The sequence below is a fragment of the Rattus rattus genome, chromosome X (genome assembly GCF_011064425.1).
Source record: "Rattus rattus isolate New Zealand chromosome X, Rrattus_CSIRO_v1, whole genome shotgun sequence".
In the NCBI taxonomy this organism is placed as follows: Eukaryota; Metazoa; Chordata; class Mammalia; order Rodentia; family Muridae; genus Rattus; species Rattus rattus.
The window spans coordinates 128,809,314-128,825,132 of NC_046172.1; the positions used below are offsets into that span (position 1 = coordinate 128,809,314).

At 53.7% G+C, this 15,819-nt stretch overlaps 1 protein-coding gene across 1 annotated transcript; it reads right to left on the bottom strand.

Moving 5' to 3' along the window:
* Positions 1 to 321: 321 nt before the first annotated feature.
* On the bottom strand, positions 322 to 14,781 carry Plxnb3 (plexin B3). Its single transcript, XM_032890293.1, is given in 38 exon segments — positions 322 to 673; positions 1,015 to 1,089; positions 1,209 to 1,284; positions 1,352 to 1,416; positions 1,585 to 1,732; positions 2,087 to 2,247; positions 2,392 to 2,570; positions 2,934 to 3,030; positions 3,115 to 3,218; positions 3,346 to 3,673; positions 4,050 to 4,116; positions 4,304 to 4,482; positions 4,638 to 4,861; positions 4,938 to 5,038; positions 5,147 to 5,298; positions 5,367 to 5,528; positions 5,638 to 5,792; positions 5,795 to 5,876; positions 5,984 to 6,179; positions 6,282 to 6,458; positions 6,687 to 6,718; positions 6,720 to 6,737; positions 6,739 to 6,819; positions 7,473 to 7,578; positions 7,807 to 7,958; positions 8,201 to 8,370; positions 8,458 to 8,551; positions 8,877 to 8,993; positions 9,076 to 9,201; positions 9,331 to 9,445; positions 9,529 to 9,637; positions 9,726 to 9,882; positions 10,051 to 10,180; positions 10,934 to 11,034; positions 11,124 to 11,252; positions 11,936 to 12,115; positions 12,415 to 13,475; positions 14,636 to 14,781. Coding segments are annotated over 37 exon segments (5,706 nt in total). The 5' UTR covers positions 13,471 to 13,475; positions 14,636 to 14,781; the 3' UTR covers positions 322 to 568.
* Between the last annotated feature and the right edge of the window lie 1,038 nt (positions 14,782 to 15,819).

The window sequence follows — 15,819 nt, forward strand, 5'->3', positions numbered from 1 at the left end:
CACAGATGGAGAGGACAGTTCCCTGCAGGGACTAGGAGGTCAGGAAAGGAGGGAAAGGGATGAAAGGGAAATTATCTCTTCTTTCCCCAAGAGTGCCAGATTTGACCACTGGCCCAAGGGCAAAGGTGCATAAAAGAAAGACTTGTAGAGAAGCCCTGTGCAGAACCTGGGCATGTCTGGGGAGTGAGCCCTGGTTGGTAGAAGTGGCACCCCTGAGCAGGGATGCAGATGCTTCCCCTACAATTCCCATTCATGTCTTACACCTCAGCTCCACATAATACTGAGAGCTGACACTTGACAGGAAAAGGCAGGGGCAACAGATTGAGATTGTTTTTAAAAAGATGTATTTCTACTTTATTTCCAGATGTGATTTTCCAGCAAGCAAATAAATACAGTGGGAAAGAGGGTAGGGATCATTATAAATTAGAATCAAGCACATGGGGGTAGTAGGCATTCTAGATAGCCTTGCTGACCCCCTCCTCAGTCACTGCTTAGTCAGGGTCATACAGTGGATCCTGCTCACTGTTCTATAAGTTGGCAGGTCTCAGGTGATCACGTTGACCCTAGTTCATAAATCAGTCACTTTGTACTCCACCAAGGCAGCGACCTGCTGCAGGCGGCAAGCCAGCTGCATCTTCTGGGCCACGGGGTCCTCCTCCAGGGCACTGATGATCTGTCAGGACAGCAGTGTACACCCTGCTTGAAATCCCACCCCTCCACCCATCAACTGGGAGCCATCAGTTCTTTTTCCATTTCAACAAGGGCCTGGGGCAAAAGAGTAGGGGTTCTGCTCTAGACCTGCCCAGGGAGGACTGGGTGAAAACCAAGACCATTTCCTAACCTGGGCCCTTTTCAGCACAAGATGGCTTCCATTCTTTCTTCCTCCATCTGGATTGGGCTACCCCCAACCATCCCATCCACACACACATGGTCAGGAAGGTTCTGTGGGTCATTGTCTTGGACACACCTCCTCCAAGTGCCTGCCCTCTCCCCTCAAGAATGTTTTGGCCTCACCTGGTCATAATACCTGTGGATGTGGTTGTAAAGTTCTCGAAGAGCCTCCAGACAGTTGGGAGCAGAAGTATAATTCTATGGGTAGCATGTGGAGCAGTGAGTCCCTTATCTCAGACCCAAGGCTCTCCACTTCTGCTCTACCAGTTACTTTCCCCCTAAATGCGGAGGACTGGGTCCCTTGGGCTATGTCTCACCCCAGAGAGTTCAGCCAGAGCTGAGTTCATCTCTTGATAGCTCGCTGGAGAGCTCTGGCGAATGTCCGCATAGTACCTGGAGAAGTCAGCAGGGTTAGGGACCTGCATCTCTGATCCCCAACCCCAAAGGCTCTGATACTTACTTCTCCACCATCTGCTTGTAGCGAGGGATCTCCCGGGCATAGAGCAGTTTGTTCACTGGGGAATCCTACTCCAGGTAGAGGAGGTAAGAAGTGTAAATAGGGAGGTAGCAGAACCACAAACACTACCATCTCTTACTTCCATTATGCCATCCCTCTCAGCACCCAGGCTCTGCACTGGGTTTCCCCACAAACTCTTCTTCTTTTTGCCTCTGGTGTCCTGCTTCTGCCCTCACCCGGCCCACTTTATGCTCTGAGACCATGCAGGAATCGATGAAGGTCTGTGCGATGACAGCCAAGATGGCATCCTCGTTGTCTGACACTCGAACATCAAAGATGAGCTGTGGGTTCTTCAAGGCATTCACCCAGAATCGCAGCAATAGGCTGGAGGCACAGGTCAAGTGTGGGGATGAGGCCTGACCTGCCATTGTGACCTCTTCCCGTTGTATCCCAGCTCCCCACTCCTCAGCATGGATGTTTGTCCTGGAGCTGGGGACCTAGGCAGCAGTGAACTCAGGCTTTGTTTTCAATTGGAAGCTGTCCTCATGGCACAAGTAATCTGAGCCTGGACCCTCCTGTTATTTGTCTACGCTGTAGAGTGAGAGCAGAAACTCAGGGTAATGCTATAAAGCCTGGGTTCCTAACCTGGACCTGCTACCCTGTCATAATGTCCTAGTCCTTCTGAAATTCAGTAGACCACCCACACAGTGGGAAGGAGAGAGGTCAACAGAAAAATACCTGTTTGTCTTCCAAATGTGCAGGGTCTCTGGATCTTCAATGCCATGTTTCTCTGCCAGCTCATCCAAGAAGTCAAATAGGTACTTAACAGCAATAGGTACAGGCCTATTCATGCTAAGAATGGCCTGGAAGGTGTCATCCACAAACTTCTGCAGGGTGCCCTGTAGGTGGGTTATGAGGATCATGTGAAGGCAGGGTGTAAAGTGGGCTACCCCCTGCCTCATCAGAACCACACCTCTTCCTAAGGTCAATTGCAGTTCCTTGACAACCCTACTCCATTGCCTGACTACTCTGGCCACACGAACCTTCATTGAAAGTAAGCGAGTAAGATAGATTTCAGGAATGGCCTTGGCTCGTGCCCGTTCTCGTTCTCGTTCCCGGAGGCTGCTGCGCCGCACTTTGGCCCCTTCTGTCTCCTCAGTGGCCTTTACCAGGTGCCAAAGCCGAACTCCACCTTCTTCACCATCTTCCAGCATGGGAGTGTCTAAAAGCACAGAAGCTTGGCCTCTGTCTTATGCTCCTGCCCTCAACATGCAACCAAAGATACAGAACCTACACTTCTCTTAGGATGGGGTAAGGAAAGAGCAAGGAGGGAGAAATTAGGGAACAAGAGAGAGATGGCTTAGGAACTTGCTCAGCCCCACGTTTCCAGAATATCCACATCTTGGTTCAGCTGGAGATCTGACTATCCCACTGACAAGGAGAGGTGGGAAACCTAGATGGAGGCAGATAGAGTAGGCCAGGACTTCTGCTGGCCCTGCCTGGGGCTCTAGTGACTCTAACCCTGGGCTACCTGAGCAGAGCTGGGGCTCCTGGCAGATGGAAAGGTCTGGACCGAGGGACTCACTCTCTCCAGAATGGCAGCCAGTCTGCTCCAGACTCTGGGAGACAGTGCCACCATTGTGCAGCTGAGGAATGAGTACCACTGTTGCTCCATCTGGGACCTGAAGGTGAGGAGTGAGATCACAGATTGATCCTAGAGGCAGTCCCTGCCCCATCCACCTTGCCCTGTTGCCACCCACTAGCACCTTGTAGTGTTGTAGGGTGTTGAGTCTCTTCCAGTGGTTTTGAGTCACAGAGGTCAAATCCTCATCTGACAAGGTTAGGTGACCAGCTAGGCCTGAGCGCCACTCTGGAAGGACCCAGAGAAGCCCATAAACACACAGCCTACTTCCTGAGTTCCTCATTAGCAGTAGCTGAACAGCTACAGATGTGAGAGGAGCAGTGAGTGAGCAGGGAGTAAAGCTGTCTTTTCTTACCAAGGTCTAGGGAGTGCACTGAAGGCCTCTGGGAGAAGGGAGTTCCCTTGTAGATTTGATCCAACACCTTCTCTTTGACTTGGGTGATGGTGTCTGTATCAAGCACCCGGGCTGGCACTCGATGTACTTCACTGTTTCCTGCTGCCCCACCAGCCCCTGGTCCCACCAATGCCATCAGGGTCAGGGGCCGGAACTCCACATCCTCTCGTAGTAGGTGGCTGTCATTCAGAGTTCGTTTTGCCTTGCCTGTCACAGCGTCCACAGGGCCCTTGTCCACCTGGTACTTGATGGCCCGGAAGAGCATGTACAGTGGCTCACCAGCCACTTCCTACAACCATTAAGATGGGCCGGCCATTGGCCACAAGACTAGTGGATTCAGCAAGGCCCAGTACAGGGCATGGTGGGACTGGGAGGGGCAGCTAACAGCCTATAGCAAGGATTTGCAAAGGCCAGCCAGCCATCACAGGGCCCTGAGCTGGGCCCTAAGCCCTTTTTGTCTCTGCTTAACAGTGAGCTGGAGAAGGGGCACAATGCCTTCCCTTTCCAGCACTGTCTTGTCTTGGGCCTCTCATAGGCCCATTGAGCAGAGAAAAGGCTCTCATGACTTTCATTCGATGGCCCACCCTAAGTCTTAGTGATTTGGGTATCAGTTTTAGAGACCACAACCAGGGAGAAGCTCCTAAATGATGGACAGTGCTCCTCACCTTCAAGAAGGCGTAGAGACAGATAGATAGCCAGTTGGTGAGCAGTTTCTCTACCATGGTCTCTGTCCTGCAATGTGGAAGAAGCCCCCAAGGCCCTAGTGAGGATTGTCCTCAAATCATCTCTGACCCCAATGCTGGACTTCCTGGCTCCTGACCTCAGGGCCTGATCCCAAACCACGTGTATTGGTAGTGGGTCAGAGGTAAGCCCTTGCCCCTACCCCTACCCCTGTCCCCACATTCAGGTCAAGGCCAACCTGCGTAACATGAGCTTGGGGTTCTTGTGTACATAATGGGCTGCTAGGTCACCAAGCAGAGTTCTCATGATGTCGGTCAAATATTCAAGCTTGCTGTGCAGAGCCAGAGAAAGTAGTGAAGCCACATGGCAGCGGTCCCTCTGGGAAAAGCTTGGCTGCTCCTCTAAGGTGTGGATGAGCTAAACAGGGAGTTGGTATTCATTCTCCAAAGCACCATACCCTCCCTTTTTCTGCAACCATATCTCTACCTGGGTCTGGCCAGTCCCCAGCCCCACCTCCCTACCACTTTAGACTCCCCTGCCCTGCCTGTCCCCACCATCCATGTGGCTCTCACTGTGAGAAGGAAGAGCTTGCTGTTGAGCAAATTGGAGAGTTGTGTGAGACCCTGGCACACGGTGACACGGCGACCCTCTTCCCCAGGCCCCTCGAGCCCTGGCTGCAGTGGGCAGCCAACATGGCCAGGGAAGAAAGCACGCTCAGCATATGTTCGGTAATCCAGGAAGGGAATCCCACTGGCCTCTAGGTCACTGGTGAGGTCTGTCATCTCAGTCATCAGGTCTGCAGGCCAGGACCCATCAAGATGTAGGTTTAGGCCTGGTGGATGCCCTGTCCTCCCGCCTGTATCCCCGCACACCTGTGAACTCCTTGCGGCACTGGTCACCCACACCAGTCTCCAGGTTCTCCAACTGCACCAGTACCTTCTGATAGTCTCGCAAGGCCTGCTTGCTCTTGTGCCTGGAGCAAGAGTCCAGGCATAGCCACAAGCCCAGACCAGGATGGCCCCTGGCCTAGGGCCTGCCATGGGAAATTTGCCCACATGTGCTGACGAGGGAACATCCTCACCTGTACATGAGGGTGAGGAGTAGCACTGCAGCAATCAGCATGGCAGCACCCATGCCCAGGCCCACCTGGGCCTCCACAGGAAAGGTGGATATCATGGGCTCTGCTTCATACTGAACAGGGCCTAGAGCCAGGCGCACATTGCCCATCTGCACCTGGGGGAGTAGGGCTCCTGAGCATGGGCCTGCAGCATGCAGCCCATCCACCAGGGGCGCACACTCACCACAAACTGCGGCAGGGTGCCTGAACCATTGGTGGGCTGAGGGGCTTGCTGGGGTGGTTCACAGTACAAGTGAGTAAGCGTCAGCGTCTTCACCAGGCACTTCCCATCTCCAATATGCACCTGCACCTCCTCCTTGCTGATCCCCAGATTGAGGCCCTCACCCTGGGATACATAGCAGGAGCCTGAGCCTTTGGGATCCCTCCCCTGACCCCATCCCATCCTCCTCGGGATGGTGAGTGCCCAGGCAGTACCTGGCTGGCGGCACACTTACCTCCACATCCAGGACATGACCTGGCTTGAGCCGATAGGGGTGAGTAATCCCCTCATGACTAAGTGGAGCCAGGCGAGGGTTAGGCTGGTAGAGGAATCCCTGGCCCCCACTAGCACTGGCAAAGTCTACTTGCATGTTGTCTAGGGCAAAAGACTCGCTTTGGGAGGGGCCCCATCTGGCACCGCTGGACTGTGGCACAGGAGGAGACTAGATGAGTTGACAGAGCAGAGAGTGGAGCACTGGAGGGGGCAGGGATGCAGATTAGTGATTGGTCTTGGTGACCTCCCCTGCTCCCTAAGCATTTGTGTGTGGCACCATTCTCTGCTAGAGGTAGTAGGAGACTTACCTGTAGTAAGCCACTCTCAAGATGGATACAAGCCTGAGGATCTGCAGCAGGGGCACCACAGCTCCTCCTTGAGTTCACATCCTGGGTCTGCACGCCCAAAGCCTTCACTTGGAATTCATCCTCCAGCCACACAGACAGCAAGGGCTGCCACACAACATCTAAGCCTGTACCCCTAACTCGAATCACTCGTCCACCTCTGTACCAGGATTGAAGTCAAAAGAGTTAAGAGGATCTTAGGTAGTTCAGCCCCAGTACCCCATCTTCCAAGTAGTTCACTGTGAGTTGGCTAAGAACTCACCCTCGGAAGCTGACACTAGGCTCTGCTTCCACCAGTTGGGGGTTGGCAGTGTATCGAAAAGGAGTGGTGAGCAGTTTGCGTTCCACATGGCCAAAGACTACAAAGACCACTGCTTCTCCTGGCTCCATCTGGGGCATGGTGTGGCATATGATGGCTTCAGGACACACAGGCTCTTGACTGCAGAGGAGGAAATATGTACTCACTTTGGGCTCAACCCTAGTGAAGCCCAGTCCACCAGGAAAAAGGCCCAGCTTCCCTCAGCAGGGGGCGGAGGTTACTAGGGATAGTCATGGTACCACTTCTCTAAAATTACAAAAACTATGAATCCACTGCCCCATTGTATGAGAGGGTCCTTCAGTTGAGAGTGGCCAGACCTGGAATAGTTGAGCTGGGTTGGATACTCACATAGGGCAAGGTTGGTCCCCGACAAAGGCACTGGACGTTGCCTCCTGTCTGGGAGGTACTGCCCATGAATGGTGAGCTGGGTGCCCCCTGCCTGGGGGCCCCACTGAGGATTCAGGCTCAGCAGGACAGGGTCCTGGGGAACAGGGTAGGCTAGAGTAGACACAGGGCCCATCCTCAAGGCTCTCCAGCATTGAGGTACAGGCCCACTAGTTGGTCTCGTGAGTTGATCAGGGGTCTCAGTCAACTGCATCTTCCTTTCTGAAGGGCCATGCTTTTCCTTCTTCAGTTATGCATAGGTTAGCTTCCCTCCTGTCTACCTCTGTCCTTGCTTCTTCTCCCTCTTGAGCAGTTTACACCTGGGGCCTCCCAAGCTCTAAGCTCTGGGATCCAGTCACCAAGTTCGGGCACTGTAGCAGAACTCTCCTAACCCACCCCTGCCTCCTACTTTCACCCTTGGCTTTCCACTCCATAGTGGTCTATGTGCCCAGGGCTCAGGCTAGCATCTGAGGGTTCCCCACTTTCGCCTCATACCTTACCAGGGTTGGAACAAGTTGTATGTGCTCTTCACCCTGGCTGTCTGCTGTTCTTGTTTCTGCACTGCCTGCCTGCGTCCTGGACAGCTGCCAGTGACAGTGTCCTTGTCATCACAACACTGTCCCCAGGCTGCTATCCACTGAGATCATGTGGCTTCCTTCTTGGACACAGCAGCAGTGCTTCCTACTGCCCTCCGGATCCAGTTTGACATCTTTACATACTCTTCCTTCCCACCTAAGAGGAGTTACTAACCTGGTAGGTGAAGTGCTGGGTCGAGATGCCAGGAGGACGACTCTTAATGGCCACTTGGACTGGTCCAGAAGTGCCATTGGGAGCAGGAGATGTGACACATACAATCCTAGTGAATCAAGGTGTAGTAGCTGCTCAAGCCCTGGGGGAGCCTAGGGCAACCTGTCAGGGGCTACCTGGAGCCTGTTCCTCCTCTGCTGCCTCTTTCCCTTCTGTGTTCTGACCCAGGACCTCACTTTTCTTGGCTTAAAGCCTCCCCTCCTTATTGGTGACCAATTTCTGAAGGCCTACTCTGGATAGCATCCCTCTCCTCCCTAGCCTGCTTTAAGAGCCTCACCGGGCAGAGATGCGGTAGAGAGAAGGGTCAGGGTTGCAGGGCTGGCCAGCCACAGTCACAGCATTCGCACATCATTAAAAGGCCTGGCCTAGGTTGGAACCCAGGATGGTGATGGCTAAGCCACCTTCTGGGGGACCAGTCAGGGGTTCAATCTGTAGCAGAGAAGGATGGCAGACACAATTTTCCAAACCCACATCCCACTCTGCAGTGGTGGTGCCCAGTCAGCCAACTACTGGAAAATGTCTAGACCAAACTATTAGAGATTGTGAGTCTGAAGCAGGCAGCTTGACATGGGGGCGTATCAGACAGTGGAAGCAACATGGGGGAGTATTAGACAGTGGAGGCAAGGACCTTGGGAAGTGGGGAAGATAGAGTCTACAGGGAAAAGTCTCACCACATCAATGCTGGGTATAGGGCATAGCTGTTCCACAGCACCTGGTGGGCACAGCGGCCCATAGCGGCAGGCAGGCTGGCCATCACCACACCACAAGCAGCTCAGGCTCCCATTGGCTGCCTGACAGTGGCTGCAGTCAGGGTGACCCATGGCACAGTCATATAGAGTCACTAGGGAAGGTGGAGCAGCATGCTAAGCCATATCCATGAGCTGCACATCCTGCCCCCCGTCACCTGCTTTGTCACCTCTGGGCTCACCATGAAGATCACCGGTATTGTCCAGCCGCTGGATCTCACCCCTGGTTACATAGATGGGCACTGGGAGCTCCCACTGAGACATAGAGGGGTGGAACTGTGGGCAGAGGGGCAGAGGGCAGGGTTCAGGCTTCACCCCTGACTTGGGACATTTCTGCCCCCTGTTTCCTCTATAATACCTTCCTTAGAATGGGTGTGATAGTCTCTGTATCTCTAAATAGAGGGACAGAGGCTGCAGGCACACTGCTCCTGGCACAGGATGGGCTTTTGTAACTAATGGTAAGAGGGAGAGGGACTGGGCACAGTTGTGTGTGTGTGTGTGTGTGTGTGTGTGTGTGTGTGTGTGTGTGTGTGTGTGTGTGTGTGTGTGTGTTTTCTTATGAATGGATGGGGGCTGCCTAAGACACCAAGCAGCCTTTCACCTGCTGGGCCTGGCAGTGAATGAGGCCAGAGTCCCTGGATGTCTCCTCTAGGGAGGCAGGTAGCTTTCGCAGTTTTCCAGGCAGTTCTAGCCAGCAATAGTACAAGGCAGGCAGACCCTAGAAGGTGCAGATGTCATAATGTTAGTTGTATGGACATTCTCTAGTCTTCTATCATTCCCCCATCCACCTGCCTACTCACTCGGAAATAGTGAAGGTTCTCAATGTGCAGGGTCACATGGCTCTCCCAGCCCACAGGCACCAACTGGGGACTTGCTAGACCCTTAACCTGGGGGCAAGCCTCTGGGCCACGAACCAGGATGTCCACCTAGAGAAAGGACAGCCTTAGCTCTTCAAAATTGCATGGGACTACTCCTGGGTAGCTCAGGTACTGTCCTGTTGTGGTTGCCTTCTGGACTGATCAGGTGCAAGGAGCTTGTATGTCAGTCATACCCACCTCCTGGGCACTGTAGACAGCCTTTTCACCCTCTGGGCAGCACTCTCCATATACACAGTGGCTACTCTGGGGGCACCAGTGGCACCGCCACAGGCTGCTCACACAAGCACGGCACCTGAAAGGGCAGGGGTATTTTTAGGCTGGGTGCCATCTGGGATTTCCACCCTCACCCATCAGGAGCCAGGCCCAGGAACTCACGGGGCAGCCACTTCCAAGGCCTGAACAGCGCTGCAGTCATAGAAGGAGAATGTGGTGGCAGCCAATACCACATCCTCAAACATCAGGGCCAGGGGCAAGGTGACATGATCTGGAAGGGAACAGTGGTGGCAGAGAAGATCTTGTAGCTCTTTCCCATTGCAGTTCCACCTTGGAATACCTATCAAGGGTCCACTCACCTGAGCCTGGAGGATTAGGTGGCATCCGATCTTGAGGAGGGGTGGCACAGACCACATGGTGCTCTTCCACCTGAGCTAGACTGTTGTAGTCCCCAAAGGCACAGTAGAAGTATTCATCCATGGCCAGGGTGGGCAGCCCAGGAACAGACAGAGTGATCTGTGACACGTGAGAGAGATACAGGGAAATGGATCTACAGCAGAGTGGTGTGTCATACCGGGGCTGTGGGCAGGGGCAGCTAGGGCGGAAATGGACAGTCAATAGCTAACACTGTGTTCCCACAGGGAATGGCCACACTAGCTACAAGACCAGCAGTGTCAGTTTTACCTGGCCCTGTTCCTGACGGGGGTGCTGGGCTGGTAGCAGGCTCTGGATGTGAAGGCAGTGGTTGTCTTCATAGCTCCATAGCCACTGGTTTGGCTGGACTGCTCTCCCACACTCGGCCCTCCGAGTGCACCTGCCAGGCAGAGGACCCATTGATTCACCTTGTGAGTCTCAGGTTTCCTGGCATGGGGTTAGGAGGATGGCCTGGGTGGAGTGCAGTAAGGAGAAGTGAAAGGAACATAGGGCTTCATGGCCAGGGTGCAGGTTGTAGCCTTAAATATAAGAGGAAAACACTGGCTTCCTCTCTCCTCTCCTTCCTTCCTTCCTTCCTTCCTTCCTTCCTTCCTTCCTTTTTCCTTTCTTTCTTTCTTCCTTCTCCATTCCCCCTCTTCCAACAAGGGTTCTTGTATGCCAGGTGGGCCTGAAACTGTAGTTGAGGGTAACCTTGGATTTCTAGTGTCCCTGCCTCTACCTCTCAAGTGCTGGGATTACAGGTATGCACCACCATGCATGTGCCATGCACCATGCCTAACTATATGTTAGGAGTTGAACCCAGAGTTTTGTGCATGCTAGGCAAACACTCCACTAACTGAGCTATATACCTAGCCTATACTTCGGGTTTCCATAAATGAGCCCCGGGCTGACAGTCCAGGTTGGAGGAAAGCTAGAGTGGGCCAAGGACATCAGCAGCAAGTCATGGGTCCTAGGACCTGATTTGAGGTAAGATGACAGGAGTGAGAGGTAAACAGTGATCTAATGGTCTGAGACGGTATCAAGGATCAGCAACATTGAGCCAAGTTGGCCTCTTATCACACCTACATATGCTTCTATGGACAGCTTCCTGGACTCCCAGTATCTGTTGGTTCAAGTCTGGGCCCATGCTCACCTGCCCTGAAGTATGCACCAGCCACACAGTGGGTCCTTGGCCTGGAGGCAGGTAGTGCAGTTAGGAAACTGAGGGCAGGCTGCCACAAGTATCCGGTCTACCTGGATGGGCAGTGAGGGAGAGATAAAGGTGGTTACAAAGATTTGGGCCTTTTAGGCACATCCCATTTAGCCCCAGAGATAGGCCTTACCTGCTGGGCAGTCAGGACATAGAGGTGGTCTCCACTGTTGTCTACCAGCAGGTCTGGGCTGATGGCTGAGCCTGGGGGCCCCACTTGCTGGGAATGGTATACCTGGCCATGGGAGCTGTTTAGAAAGACCTGGGTAGGGGCACAAAGATAAAACTGAGCCACCCTGCCAAGCCAAGGCCAGCTCTATTGTTGGCTTAATCCTGGCCATTGTAGGCACATGTTTTCCTGGCTCCTTTAGATGGACATAAAGACTCTCAGGAAGTAGTCTATTACCCCAGTGCCAGACATCCCCTCCTGATAGACTGTTAATGTAGAAACACATCACTTTCTCCCACTTAGGACCTTCAAGGTTAAGCCATTCTCCAGGAAGTAAAAGACTTGGGCAACAGAAGAGCCCTGGCTAAGGCTCTTGAACACCAGGCCATTCTACCACATGGGAAGGCAGATATAAAGACAAAAAGTTTACTGGAAGGCATGTTTTACCTTAGAGAGAATCCTGGGTCCAGGCTACTTCTGCGCATCAGGTTCTCTGGGCCTACCTACTATCATCTCCATCCACCTTCATCACCACCCTCATTGGTTAGAGAAGGCACCGCCGCCTGCAGAGGTTCCTAGGTAGTTTCTCATTTGGGAACCAGAGGAGGTGAGTCCTACCAGATGCCCAGGTGCAGTGAGGCCTTCTGACCCATGGTAGGACATAGCTGAGAGATGGAGTATCCTGAGGCTTTCTGAACTACACATAGCAGAGCTACCAGGCCTAGCTTGAAAGTGTAAAGGCCATCCAAAACCACTCCCATTGGTCAGGATCTCACCTTATGTAGTTGACCCTGGGTGTCTCCCAGGAAGGCTATCGTGTGCCCATCTGTCTGGAGAGCAGCCACTGCACTGATGGGCTGTCCCAGCTGCAGCAGAGGCTGGGCCTCCAGGGGTTGGCGGCCTGCGATGGGGCTGGGGGTGTGTTCATCACCACAGGGGTATGACTCGGGGGAGTCCTAGATAGGCAAGGTGTAGAGAATCAATTCTCAGGGGGAAGTGGGTAGGAGCAGAGGATACCCCACAGCCAGTGAAAAAGGAGTTGGGAGGAAATCGAAAAGCTGAGAACAGATCAGAACTTTGAGACAGAGCCATCTGCTACCTATGATATACTCAGCTAAGAGGTGAACCAGTAGCTATTCCTGGAGAGTACTCTGTCCCATATCACAGAGAGAAGGGCTGACAAAGCAAGGCAAGGCTCAGAAAGTGAAGATAGAACCCCAAATCAAAATTTGGGAGCCAGGCTCTCACCACTCACAGGAGGCAGAGTGACACAACGGGATGTGACACCATACTCCACAGTGGCTTCTTCCATGCCGTTGGGACCCAGACCACCAGTAGTATAGCAAAGTCGCACAAGCATTTCCATACTCCTGTCCAGGTCAGCTAAGGGAAAGGCACACAGGGCTGCCTGTGCCTGACTTGTGCCTGCTGAAAATGCACCCAGCAAGGTGTCCGGAGCAAGGAAGGCAGCCTGGATAAGACCCTGGCCATGGCAGGTAAGGGGCACTTCCACATAGGAATAAAGGTTGACATCTCCGAGGCAGACACGAGCTACATAGGAGCGATACTCAGTCTGGGCCCGAGCCCCACGGCGACGGAAGACAAAGTAGGCAGAATGAGCATCAGAAAAAGCCCCTACATAGCTATTGTTATAGTCTGAAAAGTCACCCACCACAAGTCTTCCCAGACCTTCGCTGGAGAAAGGCTGTGGCCCAGCCAGCTGGCGCACAGTTAGGGGTGGCACTCCTGCTGACAGCTTGCCTGCCAGGCCTCTGGCCACCAGCAGGAGGTCTTGGCCTGGCAAAGGCACCACTAGGCCTACTGTGGTCACTCCCAGGGTATTGGCAGCCACAAACTGCCCATCACCAGGGTCCTCCGCCTGGTACAGCACTTGAGTAACATCCCCAAGGCGCCGCTTCTCACATACACCCTGCCTCACTTGTCCACAAGCCACCAGCTCCTGTGCCCTGCTGCTTACCAGCAAGAGCTGGTTGGCATTGTCAGTGAGCTGGGCCTGTGGGCACTCAGCCAGGTCACGGAAAGGCACACAATCAGGACTGTCAATGACAGGGCCAGTGATAGCCACAGACTCAATCTTCAGCTCAGGGCTGAGCTGGAAGAGGTGATTCACTGCACCCACATAGAGTTTGCCCTGGTCTGGTGCCAGCACCAGGTGGTTGAAGCTGGCGTTCGGAACAGAGAAGCGATGGACCCTGGTCAAGGGCAGCAACAGCAGGAACAACAGCAGAAGGTGGAGGCTGAACGGAGACCAGGGAGCCATCACAGGAGCCTGGAGGAAGTCAGTCAGCATACGACCTGATGGGAGAATGCTGAAGATGCTTCATTCTTCAACGGGCAAAAGTGGGCAAGGGAGAGAGAATGGGAGCTAAATTAGGAAAGAGACATGACCAGAGGAAGGCAAAAGAGGCCAGAGAGACAGTGTAGGGAGGGGAGGAAGAGAGAAAGAGAGGAAGGGTGGGTGGTGCTCAGAGGGAGGCCGCCAGGAAGAGGACAGAAAGGACAAAGAAGTGCCCTAGAGATGGAGAAAGGGACAGGATGGGGATGGGGGCACACACAAGGAAAGAATTCTTTCGTCTTCTACTTTATATGCATGTAGAAAGAGGACAGATCTTGAGAAGCCATATGGGCATGACAGGAGAATTCTGAGTGTCAGTGACAGGAGGAGGGAGGGACATGGAAAAAGACATGAAGAGCTCTGGCTGCTGGACAAGATGCAGCCAGATATAGGCACGCTACCCCAAAACAGTGTGAACAGGTAGCTAGGGCCAGGGCTTTAGACCAACACTGGGTGGCCAGTGTATGGGTGGCAGGAGAGCTTTGAGCCAGCCTGGGGGGTTCTAGAGGAACTCTGAGGCACGAGGAGGCAGCTCAGGGTACAAGAATGATAGACCCCAGCAGCTAGAGTCTGGGAAAACCTAACTGTAGAAGGGTCCTCAATGTAGGAACACTGATGAGGAGAGCCATGAGAAAAAGGTCAGAGGGAGGGGAAGAGGGCAGAGAGCTCCAGGTGTGAGCGGAGGAGACCCTGTGTCTGAGGCACTGAAGACAGGTGCCAGTCCCCAGCTCTCTTCCAAAAGCAATCAGCAGCAGCCACTGACCAACTGCCTAATTAGGTGATATTCAGACCGATTTAACCCTGAGTACAGCTCTAGAAAGAGGGCAGGAGCTGGTGACAGATCCTGAACTGAGTTTGATCTGCACAGCTAGTCATGTAGGCATGTGCCAGCCAGAAACCACCCACTGCTACTCAGAAGGACCCTAAGTCCCCTTATCTCAAGAGCACAGATAGAAAAGACAGAGTTGGGTGTGTGTAATGGAAGAGAAGGAGTTGTTATCCAAGAAGGCAAAGGAGATAGAAGCTCCCTGGAGGCTGTTCTGTGCTCTAGTCCAGGCAAATTTATCCCTCTCTGCATCTCTCAGGGACACCTTTGGGGACATAGGGCCCAAACACTTACCACCACTACGGAGTGCAGAAATGGGGTCTCCTCACATCAGCTGCTTCAGGGCAGTGGCAACAGGCACAAGATGGCTGTGGGGGGCATTGTCCTGAGTGGGAGGGAGACAGTTGAGGCTCAGCCCCATTCATGGTGGCCCTGGGGGAGGAAGGAGGCAGGGGAGGGGGCAAGGGCCTGGAGACCGGGCTCCTCCACAGCTGGCAGCTTTGTCAATAGTGGCCTGGCCAAGGCAGCCCTGCCTCCACCCCAACAATGTCCCCTCTGTCCAGAGGCCCAGGCCAGGGACCTACTATCTGGTGTTCTTACCCCCACTCTGGCTGTTCTAGCCAGGGAGCTCCCTGCCACTCCCCGTCTCCAGGGAAAACCTCCCTGGGATGTAGAGACAAAGGGACAGGGTTTCCTTGAGCCAATTTTCCCCATGTGGTCCACAGCTCCTATGCCAGTACAGAGTGCCCCCTCCCTGAGTTTCTCTGGGTCCCTGTAAAGAGCACAGGGTAACCCTTAAACCCCCACCACAGGGCCAAAGGCACTCAGCCCCTGAAATGCCAGCCTTAGCCTCAGCCTCAGCCTCAGTAGCCTTAGTCCTGGCTGAAGTGCCAGTCCCAGCTGTCAATGCCTGCCTTTGTCCAGGCTAAGGCAGAGGAGGCACTAACAAAGACAGCCCATGGAGAAGACCTTCTCCCTCCCCACTCGTGCCTACTGGCCTGAGAGAAGACTGTCCCCACCCAGTTCTACCCCCAAGGTCTAGCAAAGTCATGCCAGGTACAGAGTGGTAGTGGGGAAAGCCAGAAGAGGATAATGCATGGGAAGGGCTGAGGCAGGTAGACCACAGGGGACTTTGCCAGAATTGAGCCTTAGGCTTCAGACATAGGACAGGAAAGTCCTCCCAGGATGGGCCTGGATCCTTCCACCATAGGAGGGAAGGGAATGCCAGTAGCAACTGACTTCCTTGCTGTTCTCATAGGGCACCTTGGGGCCAACTAGCCTAAAGGCCCACTGTACAGGGACATCTTTACTCAGTTTAGAGTCTTTGCTACTTCTACAGTTCACAGTAATAGCAAGCTCCAGGGTGAAGTGGAAGGTGGCCCTTGCCATCTGGCTGAGCTGGTTGGTTGACTGTGGGGGTGGGGGAACCAAGCAGGTAGCCTCCTTACATTGCACCCTATTCCAGGATGGTGCCAGCT